The sequence below is a fragment of the Bubalus bubalis genome, chromosome 5, assembly GCF_019923935.1.
Source record: "Bubalus bubalis isolate 160015118507 breed Murrah chromosome 5, NDDB_SH_1, whole genome shotgun sequence".
Classification (NCBI taxonomy): Eukaryota; Metazoa; Chordata; class Mammalia; order Artiodactyla; family Bovidae; genus Bubalus; species Bubalus bubalis.
Window position 1 is genome coordinate 98,896,881 of NC_059161.1, and position 16,878 is coordinate 98,913,758.

The 16,878-nt window shown below is 38.4% G+C and overlaps 1 protein-coding gene across 1 annotated transcript; it reads right to left on the minus strand.

The window, feature by feature from the left end:
* Positions 1 to 4,024: 4,024 nt before the first annotated feature.
* AQP11 (aquaporin 11) lies at positions 4,025 to 16,079 on the minus strand. The gene is made up of 3 exons (XM_006077382.3): positions 15,135 to 16,079; positions 6,992 to 7,108; positions 4,025 to 4,276 (listed from the first exon to the last, which is right to left on the minus strand). Exons 1-3 carry the CDS (start codon positions 15,751 to 15,753, stop codon positions 4,197 to 4,199), a joined length of 816 nt encoding a protein of 271 aa, XP_006077444.1. The 5' UTR covers positions 15,754 to 16,079; the 3' UTR covers positions 4,025 to 4,196.
* Positions 16,080 to 16,878: the final 799 nt, after the last annotated feature.

Here is a 16,878-nt window from a genome sequence, read left to right on the forward strand (position 1 = left end):
GATGCTTTTGAACTGTGGTGTTGGAGAAGACTCTTGAGAGTCCCTTGGACTGCAAGGAGATCCAACCAGTCCATTCTGAAGGAGATCAGTCCTGGGTATTCTTTGGAAGGACTGATGCTAAAGCTGAAACTCCAGTACTTTGGCCATCTCATGTGAAGAGTTGACTCATTGGAAAAGACTGTGATGCTGGGAGGGATTGGGGGCAGGAGGAGAAGGGGACGACAGAGAATGAGATGGCTGGATGGCATCACCAACTTGATGGACATGAGTTTGAGTAAACTCCGGGAGTTGGTGATGGACAGGGAGGCCTGGCATGCTGCAATTCATGGGGTTGCAAAGAGTCTGACACGACTGAGCGACTGAACTGAACTGAACTGAAGTAGATGGAGGCTTGACCAAACTATGCTGGTAGGCCATAATGAAAAGTACGAAAGCCTACTACCCTAGAAAAACACATATGCACAAGAATGTTTATTAAAGCATTGATTTAATATTGAATAACTACAAATACCACCAATAGAATGGATATACTTTGCAATTTGAATTAACTAGAGCTGCATGTATTGAGTTATATATTAGACAACAAAGTGTAGATGTTTCATATACAGATGGATATGAGTCTAGAGTTCAGGACGGTTGTATAAGCTGGACATAGAAATTTGGCAGTTATGATATAGTTGCTATAAAACCACAAGTTTGGGTAAAATTACCCAGGGAGTAAGTAGAAATAGAAAAGAGCTCAGAGGACTGAGCCCTGGGAAGGCATCATTTAGTTTGGAGGAAAGGAGGAAGAATAAACTGAGAAGACAATGATTTTGGGGAAGTGAAGTGATTCACAAGGAGAAAGCAATAAACTGTAGCAAATGCTGCTGATAGGTAAGAAGTATGAGACGTTGACTTAACAACATTAAAGTCATTGATGGGCTTGGCAAGAATTTCAGTGGAATGGTGGAGTTGAAGGCCTGACTAGAATGCTTCAAGAAAAAAATGGGAAGAGGAAAATTGAACTTCTTCAGACTCACATCATCACATCTGCTTACCTAACTCTTCTTCTGCCCATATATTCTTACCTTTTGTTCTGTTTCTATGAACCATCTGTCTGTGCTTCTAGCTAAGGCCTGCCCCTTCAGTTGTGCATTTGCTTTTATCTTTTCTTAGCTATTAAAAACTGAACCTAAATCTCCCCTCCCTTTCCGACATCATCATTTTCTCTACTGCATCATTCCTCTCAGCATGTAAACATGCCAGTATCTTTCCCACCTTAAAAAAAGAAATTCTTTCTTGATCCAATTTCCCCCTTTATTTTTTTTTTTTTTAATTTTATTTTATTTTTAAACTTTACATAACTGTATTAGTTTTGCCAAATATCAAAATGAATCCGCCACAGGTATACATGTGTTCCCCATCCTGAACCCTCCTCCCTCCTCCCTCCCCATTCCATCCCTCTGGGTCGTCCCAGTGCACCAGCCCCAAGCATCCAGTATCGTGCGTCGAACCTGGACTGGCAACTCATTACATACATGATATTTTACATGTTTCAATGCCATTCTCCCAAATCTTCCCAATTTCCCCCTTTAGATACCACCCACATTTTCTTTGTTTATAGCAAGTCTTTGAAAGAACTTTCCTACTGCTACCCAGTTTTTCTTATATTTCATGTATGGAGGCAGGCATGGAATAAGTAGACAGTTGGAATTAATTAAATTTTGATTAAGCCATGTGAGCATGAGGAGTTAGAGGAACAAGGGAATTAAGATTCTATGCAAGAGTGTAATTTAAGCTGCTTCAGAAGAGAGTAATTGATAGGGGAGAGAGATGGTGGTAGTATCAATGGACCCAAGTTCCCCATGGAGGTTCAAAGTATCATTGGAGATAAAGAAAGTAGGGTGAAGTGAGCTGGAGAAAGGGGTTAGTGGTTGGGGAAAGAGGTGTTTGAGGTCAGAGAAGAGTCTGAGTTATTGGTAATGACAAGCTCAAGGTTATGACAAAATTTGTAGCTGAGGCAGAAGAGAAAGGAAAAATTACTGAAGAGCCTTTCAAGTTCAGCCAATGAAGTGGGAGGCCAAGGTACTAGAAGGATCATCTTTGTAAGTATTGAAATCACCAGCAAACGTAACTGGAGTAGTGTAGAGAATGAGTGAGAAAGGAACTACCTTCCTAAAAGATCAAGGAATTGAGGGGGCTGTACAGTAGATACAGTAGATAGAACTGCAGGAAGGAGTACTTAGGTAGAAGATGGCATGGTCTGATGACGTTATTAATGGAGGCAGCAGATAAAAGAGCCAAGCTACCATTTGAGAGGGCTGCAAGGGGAAACCATGTCATCAGAAGTCATAAGCTCTAATTCTGAGAAGTGAAGTTTAGAGAGCTGGGTATTTTCACAAATTAATACTCAGTTTTCTTAAACCACAGTCTCATGATAAAGAGATATGAATTTTTAAGAACTATGTACAGAAAAAGTAATGAAACAAGTGAAATTCAGCTTCATGTTTGGAAGACATAGGGAGTGGCAAAGGGATTATTTTAAAGGGACCAGTCTTTTTTATTTTATTTTATTTATTTGGCTGCACTGGGTCTTAGTTGTGGCATGGGAGATCTTTAGTTGAGGCATGTGGGATCTAGTTCCCTGACCAGGGATCGAACCTAGGCCTCCTGCATTGGGAGGTCAGAGTCTTAGCTACTGGACCACCAGGGAAGTCCTGGGACCAGTTATTTTGTGTAGTTGTAATAGCAGAATTCAGCCGTAATGTTGACTCATCTTTTTTTTTTTTTTTTTTTTTTCAAGAGAAGCTAGAACTGTGGACTTTTGTGTTTTAAAAAAAATAGTACAAATACTAACTTGTTTGAAATACTGTGCAGATCAAATGAAACAAGTCAGAGATTCCATTTAGCCATTGTTGCAATTTTATGAACTCTGCTTTTTAAAATAGAAACTACTACCGTCTGTGTTAAGTTCAAGAGTCAAAGTCCATGACCCTCAAACTGGCTGCCTTGCTGGGTAGCCTGCAGCTTTTGAGTTCAGTCTGCAGGTTCATGAAGAGTGACTATCACAGGCCGATCACCAAGCAGCACTTAAATCACCTGGCAGTTTATCCTTTGCTTAACAGATATTACTCAACAGATCTTATTTCATCCCCCTCCCCAACTTTTTCTTTCTTATTGCTTTCATTTCTGACCTTGATGATGGAATTCCTTTGAAGAAAAACATACTTAGCCTTTCTGAACTTTAATAAAAGAAAGCTTCTAATAGAGGAAAACTTGAAGGTTCTTTAAGCCTGAAAAAAGCTGTTAATTCCTAAACAGACTGTAACATTATAAAATATTTAATGTTTCTTCAAAATCTCCAGTTTTCCTTTAGTCTTAATGATGACTGAGAAGATATTTTTATATTGAAGTAGAAGTCTAAAGATGGTATTTGACTGTGTTTCACCTTAGGCAGAGCAGTAAACTCCCTTCCAGACTTAGTTTCCTTATCTGTAAAATGGAGATTAAAAATACATGCCCTACGTACTTCATAAAGTAGCTGTTACAATCAAATGAGAATGTGAAAAGCTTAAACTTTGTATGAGTGCTTTAGTAAAGTCTGTTAAAGAATGACAGCTCACCTAAAGCTTCTGAAATTGCCTATTTAGAGAAAATATTTTAAATTAGAATATATTTAAAATTCAGGAATCCCCGTGAGTATCAGTAGATGTCTACTTCTAATAGCAACTTTCCTATTGAAAGATGACACTGCTGATGGTATCACTGTGTGAGGTAGTGGCTGAGAAGTATCCCTCTCCAGTTCTGTAAGCATGACTGGTTGTACTTTGGTTAAAAATCTTGCTCGTTCAGATGACACCTGATACACATACTCTTTCTTGGTCCCACCATCATCTTTCCCTTCTCACCCTGTACTTAGTTTCTTTTTCATCAAAATTAACAATTATCACTTGAGATTTATACTTAATGTAGAGTCTTTTCTAGCAGCACTTAATACACACTTAAAAGAACAAGCCTTAACTGAGAAACACAGGATACCTCATTTTCACAGTAATTTTTTTTTTAAGTTCCAGTGATGAAAGCTCTAAGGCAGCTTCTTCAAAGGAAGATAATATTGATGAATCCAATGCAACCAGTGTTGAATATTAGGTGATAAAATCTTTATCACATCGAGCTTGACTGTCCTGTAATTTAGGCTGAGTCTTTTAGAATAGTTACTCCTTTTTATTAGTTGTGTGGTTGTCATACAGCCATGGAAGGAAAAAATTGAACATCAAAATCATCAGCAATATACCTGAAAGACAAACAGTAAAATAAAACAATACAATCTTTAAGAAGTTTATGATCAGTGATTATAATTTAAGATTATATACAATTACTTACTAAGAGATTATTGTAGAGGTGTGTTTAAAAGAATTAGCTATATCACTTCTACATAAAACTGTAGATATTTTGTTTTATTTATTTTTGGCTGTAGCACATGACATGCGGGATCTTCGTTCCCCAACCAGTGATCGAACCCATGCCTCCTGCGGTAGAAGCATGGAGTTTTAACCACTGGACCACCAGGGAAGTTCCATCATGTAGATATTTTAAAGTCTAATGTTCTCACATGATTTTTCTTCAACCATGAATCATTAAAAACAGTACATACTTGGAAAAACCAGTAGGATCTAAATAATAAATTCAAAGGATAAATAAAATAGAAAGATCTGGAGTTCTATATCTAGCTCTATTACTGACTTGCTACATGAGAAACTTGACTTGGGTCTCCATTTTAATCTCAACCATTAGTAGCTTTTAGAATTGTATTAAGCAAAGTTTCTGAAACAGAAATTTCAGTTGACATTTTAAAACTTGAATATAAATATGCTTTTAAAAATCACATTAGTAAATTTTCATTTTTAAGGTCATATCAGATAAATCTAGCATATGTAATGTATAATAGGTAATTTAAAAGACATTTTTATATTAAAGATTTTAAATTTTTCAATGGGAAACAGAGATAGAGGGGACTTAGCCATGGGACTCAAATCACTAAGAGAAGTCTGTGCTGGTTAATGGTTTTATCTTAACGTATATAGGTTTAAAGCTCTATTGTTGTTCAGTCACTAAGTTGTGTCGGACTCTTTGTGACCCCATGGACTGCAGCATGCCGGGCTTCTTTGTCCTTCCCTGTCTCCTGGTGTTTGCTCAAATTCATGTCCGTTGAGTCAGTGATGCTTTCTAACTATCTCATCCTCTGCCACCCCCTTCTCCTTTTGCCTTCCATCTTTGCCAGATCAGAGTCTTTTCCAATGAGTCACCTTTTCTCAGGTAGTCAAAATTACTGGAGCTTCAGCTTCAGCATCAATCCTTTCAGTGAATATTAAGGGTTGATTAAAGGTAGGCTTAACGCTCTATATCAATTAAACTTAGATTAACAATGTGTTTTTATCACATGCAGATTTGATAATTTACTCCTGTTTGATAAGAGGAAATTAAGGTTTGACTAATATTTGGATAACAAATTTTAAAGAGATGAGCCTGTTTTGCAACCAGAAGCTTTAGATTAAAAAAAAAAAATCAGAATCAAATTCACAAAATTTGACATTTTCTTTATAAAGTTGGAGTTAGAAAATAAGACATGTTTAAAACTTTCTAAAATGAAGTTGCAATTTTATAGAATCAAATAGCATTTGCTAATTTTCATTATATGAAATGTATAAGCTAGAGAATGAATTCTATATACATCCTTACAGTCACATTTCTAACATTTTATTAATTTGGAGGAGGTGGCAGGGTGCCTGGGTTCAATCCCTGGTCAGGGAACTAGATCCTACGTGCCGCACCTACGAGTTGGCATGCCACAACTAGATCCCATATGCCATGACTGGAAAAAAAAGATCCCATGTGCCATAATGAAGATCAATGATCCCATGTGCCACAATGAAGACCTGGTGCAGCCAAATAAATAAATATTAAAAAAAAAAAACTATTAGTAGACCTGTCCAATTAGTGACCTTTTTAACTTCTTTGTGAACTTCAGTGACCTTTTTTTACTTCTTAAAAATCATGAACAGATAATTTATCTTTGAAGAAGTTACTGGAAAACACTAGTAATGAATAGATGAAAAAAAGTTACCATTATTAGCAGTTTAAAATACAGTTTCCTTCTGATATTCTTCATGTTTAGTATAGATATTACTCAGCATAACAGATGCTAAATGTGAGGAAAAGTCCTAAATGACAGGAATGGAGGGTGAATGGGAGGAGTAAAGTGTCATGGCTATTCAAATCTGTTATGCCAATGTTCTCTTCTGTAGGTACCCTCCCTTTCCCCTGCCCTTTTTTTTTTTTTAACAGAAATGAGCAACAAGAAACAAAATGCAAACTATGGATAAAAAGAAGAATGAACTAATAGAAGGCCAGTTATCCTCATATTCATTTATAGCTGTGAATTACAGTCAGGCTTAAAACAGATGATTAAACAAAATCAAGAAATGCTGATAACTTATATAAGGATATGCATATCATGATTACAGTTATTTTGTAACTTTTTTTGTGTTATTTGACCTATTTGAGAAGAAGAGTTTTACATATTTGACCCAGATAGAAATAACGGGAATGCAATTTGTGGAAAATTTTAAAACTACATTTATTATAGTTCTGTATTGTTTCATGAAATGCTGTTTGACAAAATGGGTCAAATGAGCTAAATAGTATTTTATCTGGAGCTCAAAAACTTGAAAAAACAAATTCCTTTAGCAAAAAAAAAAAGATTATTTTTTAGTGGAAGTAATCACTCCTCACTTCTTTGCCCTCATATCTAAGGGCATATTAAAGAGAGATTAAACTTCAAACTTACTATTCTTAACTTGTTTCCTTGAAGACAAAAGCAGTTTTAACGGATACTGCACAAAATAAAATGTTATTTCAGACATAATATTTCATATCTTTTTTGTGACATTCCATATCGCATTTTAGTATATCCTAATCTTTTCATCATATTGAATAAAAATATACTTACCTAAAGAAGGAGACAGCCAATATACTATAAAAAATTGAAGGAATGCTTCATCAAAACACTTGAAATGCAGTGAAAGTGCCAAAGTTGGATTAAATACAGCTCCTGTTAGACTTCCTCCTGTAATACATATTAACCAGAATGATACCAAACCATATATCTTACATTTTCTTGCAACTAGAAATACAGGGATTACTAAATAAAACTTTTATTTTGGGTATTTAAGTTTTTTTATTCTGTAATTTTCCTTTGCAGAATCACCTGGCATATTATAGAATATAAAAATAGATTATAGATTATAATATGCCAGGTGCAAAAAAAGCAGGACGACAAAGGACATTAAGAATTTTCATCCAGTGCTTTTGCTGTAGTATATTATGAATACACATTGAAAGTTAACCTGCTCTATTAGTATTCCTACACTTTTATAAAACAGATTTTGCTGCCCTTAACATTCAACTTAAATTAATAAAAATATAATGAAAATGTTGTTAAAATGGGTACAATACCCCAGGATCCTCTTGAACAGAAATAACCTTGGTGTTGGAACAAAAAGTAAACTAGACCAAAGCATTATCATTGATTCCACTTTTACTTGTCAACAAAGCCCTAAAGAAGTGATTGTGAATGGTATGTGAATTATATCTCAACAAAGTGGTTACAGAAAAAAATTTTAATAAAAAAAGAAGTGACTGAGTAATTATGAAAGATCAGCACAAATTCTAACTGTTGCCTGCTTTTCAGGACTTAGGGTCCAGCTCTTCACGACTTAGGGTCCAGCTCTTCACTTAGGGTCTCTTTCTGAGATGGGGCCCAGGAATTTGATAGCTGTGGCCACACAGCAAGTGAGGAAAAGCGAAAGAGGTTGGACTGGCTGTCCAGTGGTACTCACCAAAACTGGCTCAGCTTTTCAGAACATACCCTGATTGTATCCCTGAGATAGAGACATTTCTGGTGGTTGTTCCATGTGGAAGCTTGAGCACACTCATCTGCCTCCAACTTAGCCACAGCAACAGATCAGAGATCTTCACAAATTTTACATGGACACATGCTACAAGAGCATGTTAACTGTTTTTATAAAATGCCGTGAAATAAAATTGGAAATTAAGTGACCTTTTCATAAAATTTCACACTTGACAGGCTGAAAACATTGAAGCTGTGTTGAGATAAAGATGTTAAGAAATGAACTGAGTTCACTCCACGGCTAAGAGTTTTTTCTTAGCATGCCAGCCTCACGGCATGATTCATATTCATGCCTCGGCAATTATAAATGACATCACATCATGGACCTTCAGAACCACTCTTGAATAGTCAAATCTTGGAATGTTGAGCCTGCAACTGCCAGGGCCCAGCAGAATTATTTGGTTGGCATGTGGTCATTTCAAATTAATGCCACAAAAAATTACTGAGTTCTTATGTTCTGGACACCATGAACAGAAAGGTAAGAACTCACACAAATCTTTCCACACAGATTATACAATAAAATATAATGTAATATGTACAGTGATAATACAAGTGACCTGTGATTTTTTTAAGGCATTTATCAATAGACAACCATTGCCTTCATAATTAGTTTGCTTCAGTATTCCCATTAGGTCTTTGGTATTTCTATTAGGTCTAAGAACACTATCATTTGGTCTTATACCACACTAAACCTCCAGTTAGTTCATACTCTTTGTCTTCTAATCCTCCCATCACCAGTTCTGCTCAGTATGACTTGGTAGATGCTGCTTCTCCTAAGATGTACAAGTCTGTTCCTCTCTTTTGAGTATGGACTGGCTTTGCAACTTGCATTAACAAATAGAATGCAGCAGAAGTGATGCTATGTGAATTCTGAATGTGAGGAGCAACACTGAATTCTAGGTTCAGGTCTCAATAAATCCATCATTGGCTTCTACTCCTTGCTGTGTTGGAACAATGTGCTCACCATGTACATGAGTTGGTCTAGGCTGATGGAGGATGAGAGGCCACAAGGAAAAAAACTGAGGTATCTTAGATGGCTGTTAACTGCTGGACACATGAGTGAAGCACCTTTGCTCTTCCAAAGAAACCAACTGTCCAGCTATATGATCTCAGGGGAATTTCCTATCTAACCCACAAAATTATGGGAAAAAAAATTGTTATTTTAAGCATTAAGGGTAAGTTAACTGATTCAGAAATCCATTGTGTCAACAAAAGGTCCAAAACATGGCATTGGCTTTGATATTTTAGGCTGGATCATTCTTTGTTGGGGTTCTCCTATGCACTGTGGGATTTTTAGCATTCCTAGCCTTGACTCATTAAATGTCAGTTGCATATTCATTTTCCCCATATAACAAACAAAAATGTTCCCAGATGTTGCCAAAATTGTTCTGTTGAAAACTACTGTCCTAGAGAACTGGTACCTGTATACTAGTAGACATGTACAAGGTTGTTTGTTTATAATAGCAACAAACTGGGAAAAACCTAAATGTTAATTCATAAAATAGCTAAATAAATAACTTTTAATTATTATTAATTTGGAATGCTGTTCAGTATTCAAATAATAAGAAAGATCTCTTTACTAACACAGATCTCCAAGATAGTATCATTGAGCCACACCACTAAAAAAACTGCAGAAAGTAAGGTATGATTCATCTTAATATGAACACACATAAAATAGTTTCTGTAGGGTCCTATCAATATGTACAATAAATATACTTTAGAGTTTGGAAGGACACGCACACACAGAGGACTATACTGGTGAGAAGAGGAGGCAGGGAAGGAGAGGGGACAGGCATGAAGGATGGTAATCAAAAGGCATTGAGAGTCTCATTGGTAGTGTTTCCATTATTTACAAAAAGAACACATTCATGTATTTTGTAGCTAAGTATGAATTTAAAAAGTAAGAATTATCCACCAGGCACAGAACTTGGAGAAAATGACTCTGAAAAATTAGTTACTATGTATTGATGTCTGGAGGGAGGAAGCCATAACACCTGTTGAAGAAGAGATATCAACAGGGAGATCCAGCTGGCTGCCAAGAATCTCAGAGGACAGTGTGAACTTGGTGAAATTAGGACAGTCAAAAGACAGAGTTCCAAATCTGGTAATTATAGGCACTTCTGTGTCTCAGCACTCCTAAAGCAAATCAAGTTCTCTGTGACAGAATGACACTAAAATCATGCAAGACTTGTATAAAAGCTAGAGTGTCAATTAACTAATTTATAAAGTGACCAGACATCTATGCCAGTTACTGTGGGAAGAACTTGGAGTACATTATTTTTCATGATAGTCTGAAGTGATAGCATTATTCTCCATTTTAAGGATGAGGAAACAGACCTAAATTATCGATCCTAAGGACACGGTCCAACTCCAAGAGGCTTATGCTCTTTACCACTGTATTATACTGGCATGAGAAAAACAACAAAAAAATATTTTGTCCCTTGTTTGAAGCTGTTTTTCATTTGTAGATTAGAACCGATGTCATTATGGTTCTAAAAACCATATGGTATTATGGTATTAAAAGTAAATATATATATATATATATATATTTATTTATTTATAAAGGAGTTAGCTCCCTTCTTTGACAAATCTATCCAAATTCTTCATGACTTACAAGGATTCCAAAAGCTCCTGAATGGAGTAAAAATGCAATTACTTTGGACATTTTATTAGGCTTATTTTGGAAGCTCTTAGACATAAAATATGGAATACCCAGATATGTATTATTTCTTTTGATTTTTTTAAGTGAATAGACTTTGCTATTTCATTAATTTTACTCATTCTAAAAATAATGAGTATTTATTTGTAACAGGTGACACTATGCTCAGTCCTGGTTATGTTTCATAATGAATAAAACAATTTTAGTCTCTGTACTCATAAAGCTTACTGTCTGGTGGAGGAAGACAGGCATTACATCAGAAAACAAGTATATAACTAAAAGTTCTGCAAAGGAAATGAACAGGGTACAGTAAGAAAGACAACCTACTTGGATGTGTAAAATAGATTTTTTTCCAATATCTAATTAATTTATGCAGTTCTCTCTTATCCTAGTCATTGAACCAAATTCTCCCCAAACCTAAACCTTCCTAAAGGAAGATTTGCTTGAAATTTGCATTAATAGTTTTATAGTTTTAATATGTTAATAACTCACAAAGCTTTTTTTCACTTTATTTGGGAAGCCAATAAATACATAAGTGTTAAAGACATCAGTGGCCTCCATCTGCACAAATGTGCAGGGTGCTAAATCAATAAACATGTAATCAGATGCTTAGTCATTGGCTATCCAAGGAGCCTGTAGCTCTGTTGCTGAACAGTTATGTTCTATAAGCTTAAATAATCAGTTCTTTTGATATGACCTGTATTAGTGACTTCTGCTGCTGCTGCTGCTAAGTCGCTTCAGTCATGTCCGACTCTGTGCGACCCCAGAGATGGCAGCCCACCAGGCTCCCCCGTCCCTGGGATTCTCTAGGCAAGAACACTGGAGTGGATTGCCATTTCCTTCTCCAATGCATGAAAGTGAAAAGTGAAAGTGAAGTCTCTCAGTCGTGTCCGACTCTTAGCGACCCCATGGACTGCAGCCCACCAGGCTCCTCCATCCATGGGATTTTCCAGGCAAGAGTACTGGAGTGGGGTGCCATCGCCTTCTCCGTAGTGACTTCTGGGTATCCTCAAATGCAGGTGATTAAAGAAATATCCCAGCATGCAACTTAGTCAAACCAATACTAATATTATCTTGGTGGTGGTGGTTTAGTTGCGAAGTTGTGTCCTACTCTTAAAACCCGATAGACTGTAGCCTGCCAGACTCCTCTGTCCATGGGATTTCCCAGGCAAGAGTATTGGAGTGGGTTGCCATTTCCTACTCCAGGGGATCTTCCCAACCTAGGGATCGAAGTCATGTCTCCTGCATTGCAGGTGGTCTCCTGCATTGCAGGTGGAGTCTTTACTGCTAAGCCACCAGGGAAGCCCAATAGTATTTTAGAAATTAAAAAATGAGAGAGAGTGACATATTGAAGTAACTTGTAACAATTCCTGACTTAGCTAATGCTTCCCCTGCCTTCCCTTCCCTATCTATTCTTAACTCCTTCCTGCAAAGTCCTCATGTCTGCCTGATGAGATACACACTGAGCTAGTCCTAAAACAATTCACTCTATTTAAATAGCTCTGACCTAAAGTTATGATTTATATCCATAGAAAATAATGGGGAGTGATATGGCCTTCGTGCAGCATTTCCCAAAGTATTCTCTCTTCTACTACACACTCCTAGACAAAAGTATTCCTATGTTTGAAAAACTGTTCCATATCTTTCTCTTGGAGTTTCACTATAAACAGTAGCATAGTAAAACTTTGTGAGTCTTAAATTAGAAAATCTGTTTAATTCAGTGTTTGCTAAATTTATTTGGTAACAATCCTTTGTTAAATTTTGTTACGTTATGGTAAAATATAACATATGCCATTTTAACCATTTAAAAGTGTATATTCATGGCACTAGTTATAATGTTCAACCATCATCACTATTTCTGAAATTTTCTATTGCCCCAAACAGAAATTGTACCCATTAAACAAAAAAATCCCTATTCCTCCTTGCTGCCCAACCCATGGTAACCTCTATTCTACTTTCTGACTCTGTGAATTTGCCTATTCTGAATATTTCATATAAAGTGAAGTCATATAACATTTGTCCCTTTGTGTCTGGCTTATTTTACTTAGCATAATGTTTTCAAGGTTCATTCCTATGGTAGCATGTATCAGAACTTCATTCCTTTTCATGGCTGAACAATATTCAACTGTATGTTTATATTTTTGTTACTTTTTAGGAGCATGCTGTAAAATGCTGATAATGAGTATAAGCTTTAGTGTAAATCTGAACCATCGTTCCAGCTTATTCTGTTAATAGCTGTGTGATCTTGAACAAGTCATTAAACGTTCCTAACCCTCACTTACTTTACTTAAAATGGGAATAATGTATTTATTCATCAGTGGGTTGTTGTAAGGATTAATACCAAAACTCATAAATTTCCTATATGCTTGCATGCGCCCAGTGAATATTCTTATCTCCCTTATTTGGCAGAAAAGGAACATCATAATAATTAATATCTGTAACAACAATAAATAATTGTTAGGTTCTGTTCCTGCAGTTTTCATCGCTGTCCTATATGGTACTCACTAGCCACACATGGCTATTGAGTACTCGAAATGTTGTTATAGTGACTGAAGAATTGAATATTTTAGTTGATAATTACATGTGACTAGTGGCTGTGATGAACTGACCAGCAAAATATAGACTCGAGCAGTGGTTCTCGGGCCTGGTTTCATATTTGGATCACCTGGGAAAAATTTAAATCTACCATTGCTTAGGCCCCTTCACGCAGCAATTAAATCTTACTTTGTTTTTTCCACAGCAATTAAATCTTAATCTCTGTACCCAAATATGGATATGTTTAAAACACTCCCCACGTGATTCCTATGCAGAGGGAATGTTGAGAACCACTGCTCTAGTGATCCTTTCGGTCTCTCCTCCTCCTCCATCAATTAGTAGCCTCATTTCAGCAATGTCGATGTCAGTAATGTAAGGGGAAGGAAAAGAACGTTTCTGGATATCTTAAATTGTTATTTTATGGGTCCTTTCCAATAACTCTCCTTATATTTATGTATAATTTTAAATATTATCTTGTTTCTCTTCTCTCAAAATCTTTGTCGCTTATAAAATAGATACTGGCTAATATTATATACAGTATTACTGTTGAAATCATAAATATGTATTAAAAGTACAAAAACAGGAATACCAATTTATAGATTATCAAGAGAGGGATAAGGAACTCTGTATAACATTGTGTTGATTTAAAACTTTTTTGTTTTGGCCGTCCCTGTGGGGCATGTGAAAGTCTAGTTCCTTGGACCAGGGATCCAACCTGCACCCACCCCCTAGCACTGCAGTGGAAGTGAGGAGTATTAACCACTGGACCAGCAGGGAAATCCCTAAAACATCTTTTAAATGTTTACCACATCTAATTAAAGTACAGAGCTAAATTGTGGTATAACTTTTTGCAAGGGATGATTCTGTTCATATACAGGGGATGTTTCTGATTTAGTCCAAACTTAAAATTTTAATAAGCAACTACTCACCAACCCCTCAAATATGCATATATCCTTCCTTCTTTCCTATACCACTCATTTCCATCTGAGTCTACAAAAAGGATGGTACAAGATTTTAAAGAAGGTGAAATGGATCAGAAAGTCTTTCATTTTACCTAGGCAGTCGAGCATATGTTTAAAAGTCCTTATCTTAAGGTTTGCTTCTACTCATAGTTTCCCTTTCAATGGGCAGAAGACAGAGTCTTACTACTAATTCTTTTTATTAGATTCCTACCTCCAAAACATTTTACAGTTCAGATATAGTTCTAGTGAAAATATTCTGTTATGATCATTTAAAATGACATGCTTCATCATTGCTTTTCAAATTTCCCTATCCTATTTAGAATATTTTCCTGTCCTAGTTAGAATATCCACTATATCTGAGATCTGTCAAGGTAAATACGATTTACAAAAAAATCAAGCAGATTTCTCAAGAATTATTTTTTTCTCAAGAATTAATTTTTAAAAATCTTTGATTTCAAGCAAGTTTTGATTTTAAAACACATCTTTCTTGACAGGCCATTAAAAGTTCATTTCAAGATGAATTAGAAAGGAAATATATGATTTTAAGTAATTTTGTAAAAAATAAGAAATAGAATTATAGAAGTTTATTTCCCACTCTTACTACTAGCTATTCATGTAGCTTGTGCTTTAAATTGGAAGGAACTTTTGAAACCCAGGATCATTTTTCAGCGAGAGCCTCAGCAAGGATCTATATACCAAGTGGGCAAGAGGTAGCCGATGTTATCTTTCCTCTCTACTATTACAACAATCCCTTTGTAGGATATCTGAACCCTTGGCAGTATCTCACATGATCTCTGTTTCAGCACAGAAGTGGCTTTCTCTGGGTGTTAAAAAGAAAGTACTGAATTGAGGATCTATATTTGGACCCTATCGGTAAAGAATGAGCTGCAAAATGATTAGAATTATGGAAATACCAATACTGACATCACAGAAGCGTAGTAGTTTCGAAAGTATCCTGGCAAAGAACTTAAGAGTCTCAAGTCATAGAAGCTCCGGACGTGCCCAGTGTTTTGTGGGAATAACAAACCTGCATAAACCAAAAAGGTGATGAGTGCTGACAGCAGGTGGATACGAAGCTTGGTTCGGACCTCCTGGAAGTGCAGCAAAGCGCTGTGGAAAATAAAGGAGCAGACAGCCTCTATGATGACCGCTTTGGGCAAGTCCACTTGAATGGGATTCCTGCAAGCGAAGCTCCTCTCGCTGACGTGATACTTGGTCAGCCCCAGGCTCCACAGGGCGCCCATGCAGTACCTGCTGCACAGGGCACCAATCAGCTGAGCTAACAGTCTAATCGCACCCGTCTCAGCGGACATTCCCCCCAGCATCATCTGCATCATCACGCCGCATGGGTTGCTGGAGGTGCCCACCAGAGTCAGGCCATGCACCATTGAGAAGAAGTAGATTAGCGTCAGCGGCCAGGTGGGGTGCAGGGGTTCCTGCTCACTCAGCAGTTGTAACTCATGAGTGCAGAAGCAGAGCTGGAAGGTGGCCAGAAACTCCAAGACGAAGGCGTGGGCCATGGGCCCGTTCAGCTGCTGCCGGGTGACCACCCGGGCTAGCCCCATGAACAGCACGATCGACAGCATCAGCCCCAGCGAGGTGCAGGTATCCTGCATCTCGGGCCAGAGCCCCAGTAGCGCGGTCATGGCTCTCTCAGCACCAGACTGGGCTGCCTGCTCGGGCTCGGCAGGAGGCGGTCTCTGGGCCCCAGTCCTAAGTCCTCAGCCCCGCCCCCTCCTCACGCCCCTCGGGGCGGGCCGACTCCAGACCAGCCGGAGGCCCTGGGGGTGCCACGCGGAAGGACTTCTTCCCATCTCCCCGGCTCTACGCTAGACTATTGTTGTCAGAGCCGGGGAGGAGGGGAGGCGACGGGCCTCGAGGAGAGCTCTGCCAGGGCACCGTCTGAGGGGGCCAACGGCCAGCAGAAGCCAGACATACGCCCTCGCTATTTCCCTCAGGGCCTGGGAGCGGGCGCGGGTGGGGCAGGGAGTGGAGGGACGGCGTGCGTCCGGAGGCCATTGCGCATGCGCGTGGCAGCCCGTGCGCCCTTGCGAGAGGCTAGACTTGGGCCCCAGGGTCCCCGGCGCTGAGAGGGAAGGCGTGCGCCTGCTGCGCCTTAACAGGTGCTTTGACGTGAGAACCTTGAGGGTTTTACTTTTCAGCTCCTAAAACTGTAAAGCCGTCAGGCTGCAATCCAGACCCCCTAAAGAGCTTTTCGGCCAACCACTTCGTTTTTAATTTCTGGGACGACTGAGAAGGCGAGAAGCGGTGGAGGCAGGGGGTGGGGCGGCATGGGATAAGGTGGGGCTGGGTACTGGTTTAAGGGGAGTGAATTTCACAGAGAAATAAGGTTTGACCTGTGTGAAGTAGGGTATGCCACTGCGTCTCCCTGAGTCTTTTTTTTTTTTTCCACCTGCCACCTGTAACATTTACCTCAGAAGGTTGTGGGTCATACGACCCACCTCATGGATTTGTTTAAAAAAAAAAAAAAACCCGAGAGGCACCGTGGCACAGAGCTTAGCAGACAAAAGGTGGTCAACAAGTGCTAGTTTAAAGTTGAAAGAGCGGATCTTGCCACCGCTTTCCATTCCCAACAGCTCGCCCATTTGGGATGGCCACGTTATGGGTACAGCTGGGAGGGAATGTCTGCGATTCCTCATGCCTGGCGTCTACCGTGCCTGCGTGCATGCTAAGTCACTCAGTCGTGTCTGATTCTTGGCGACCCCATGGACTATAGCCCGCCAGGCTCCTCTGTCCATGGAATTTTCCAG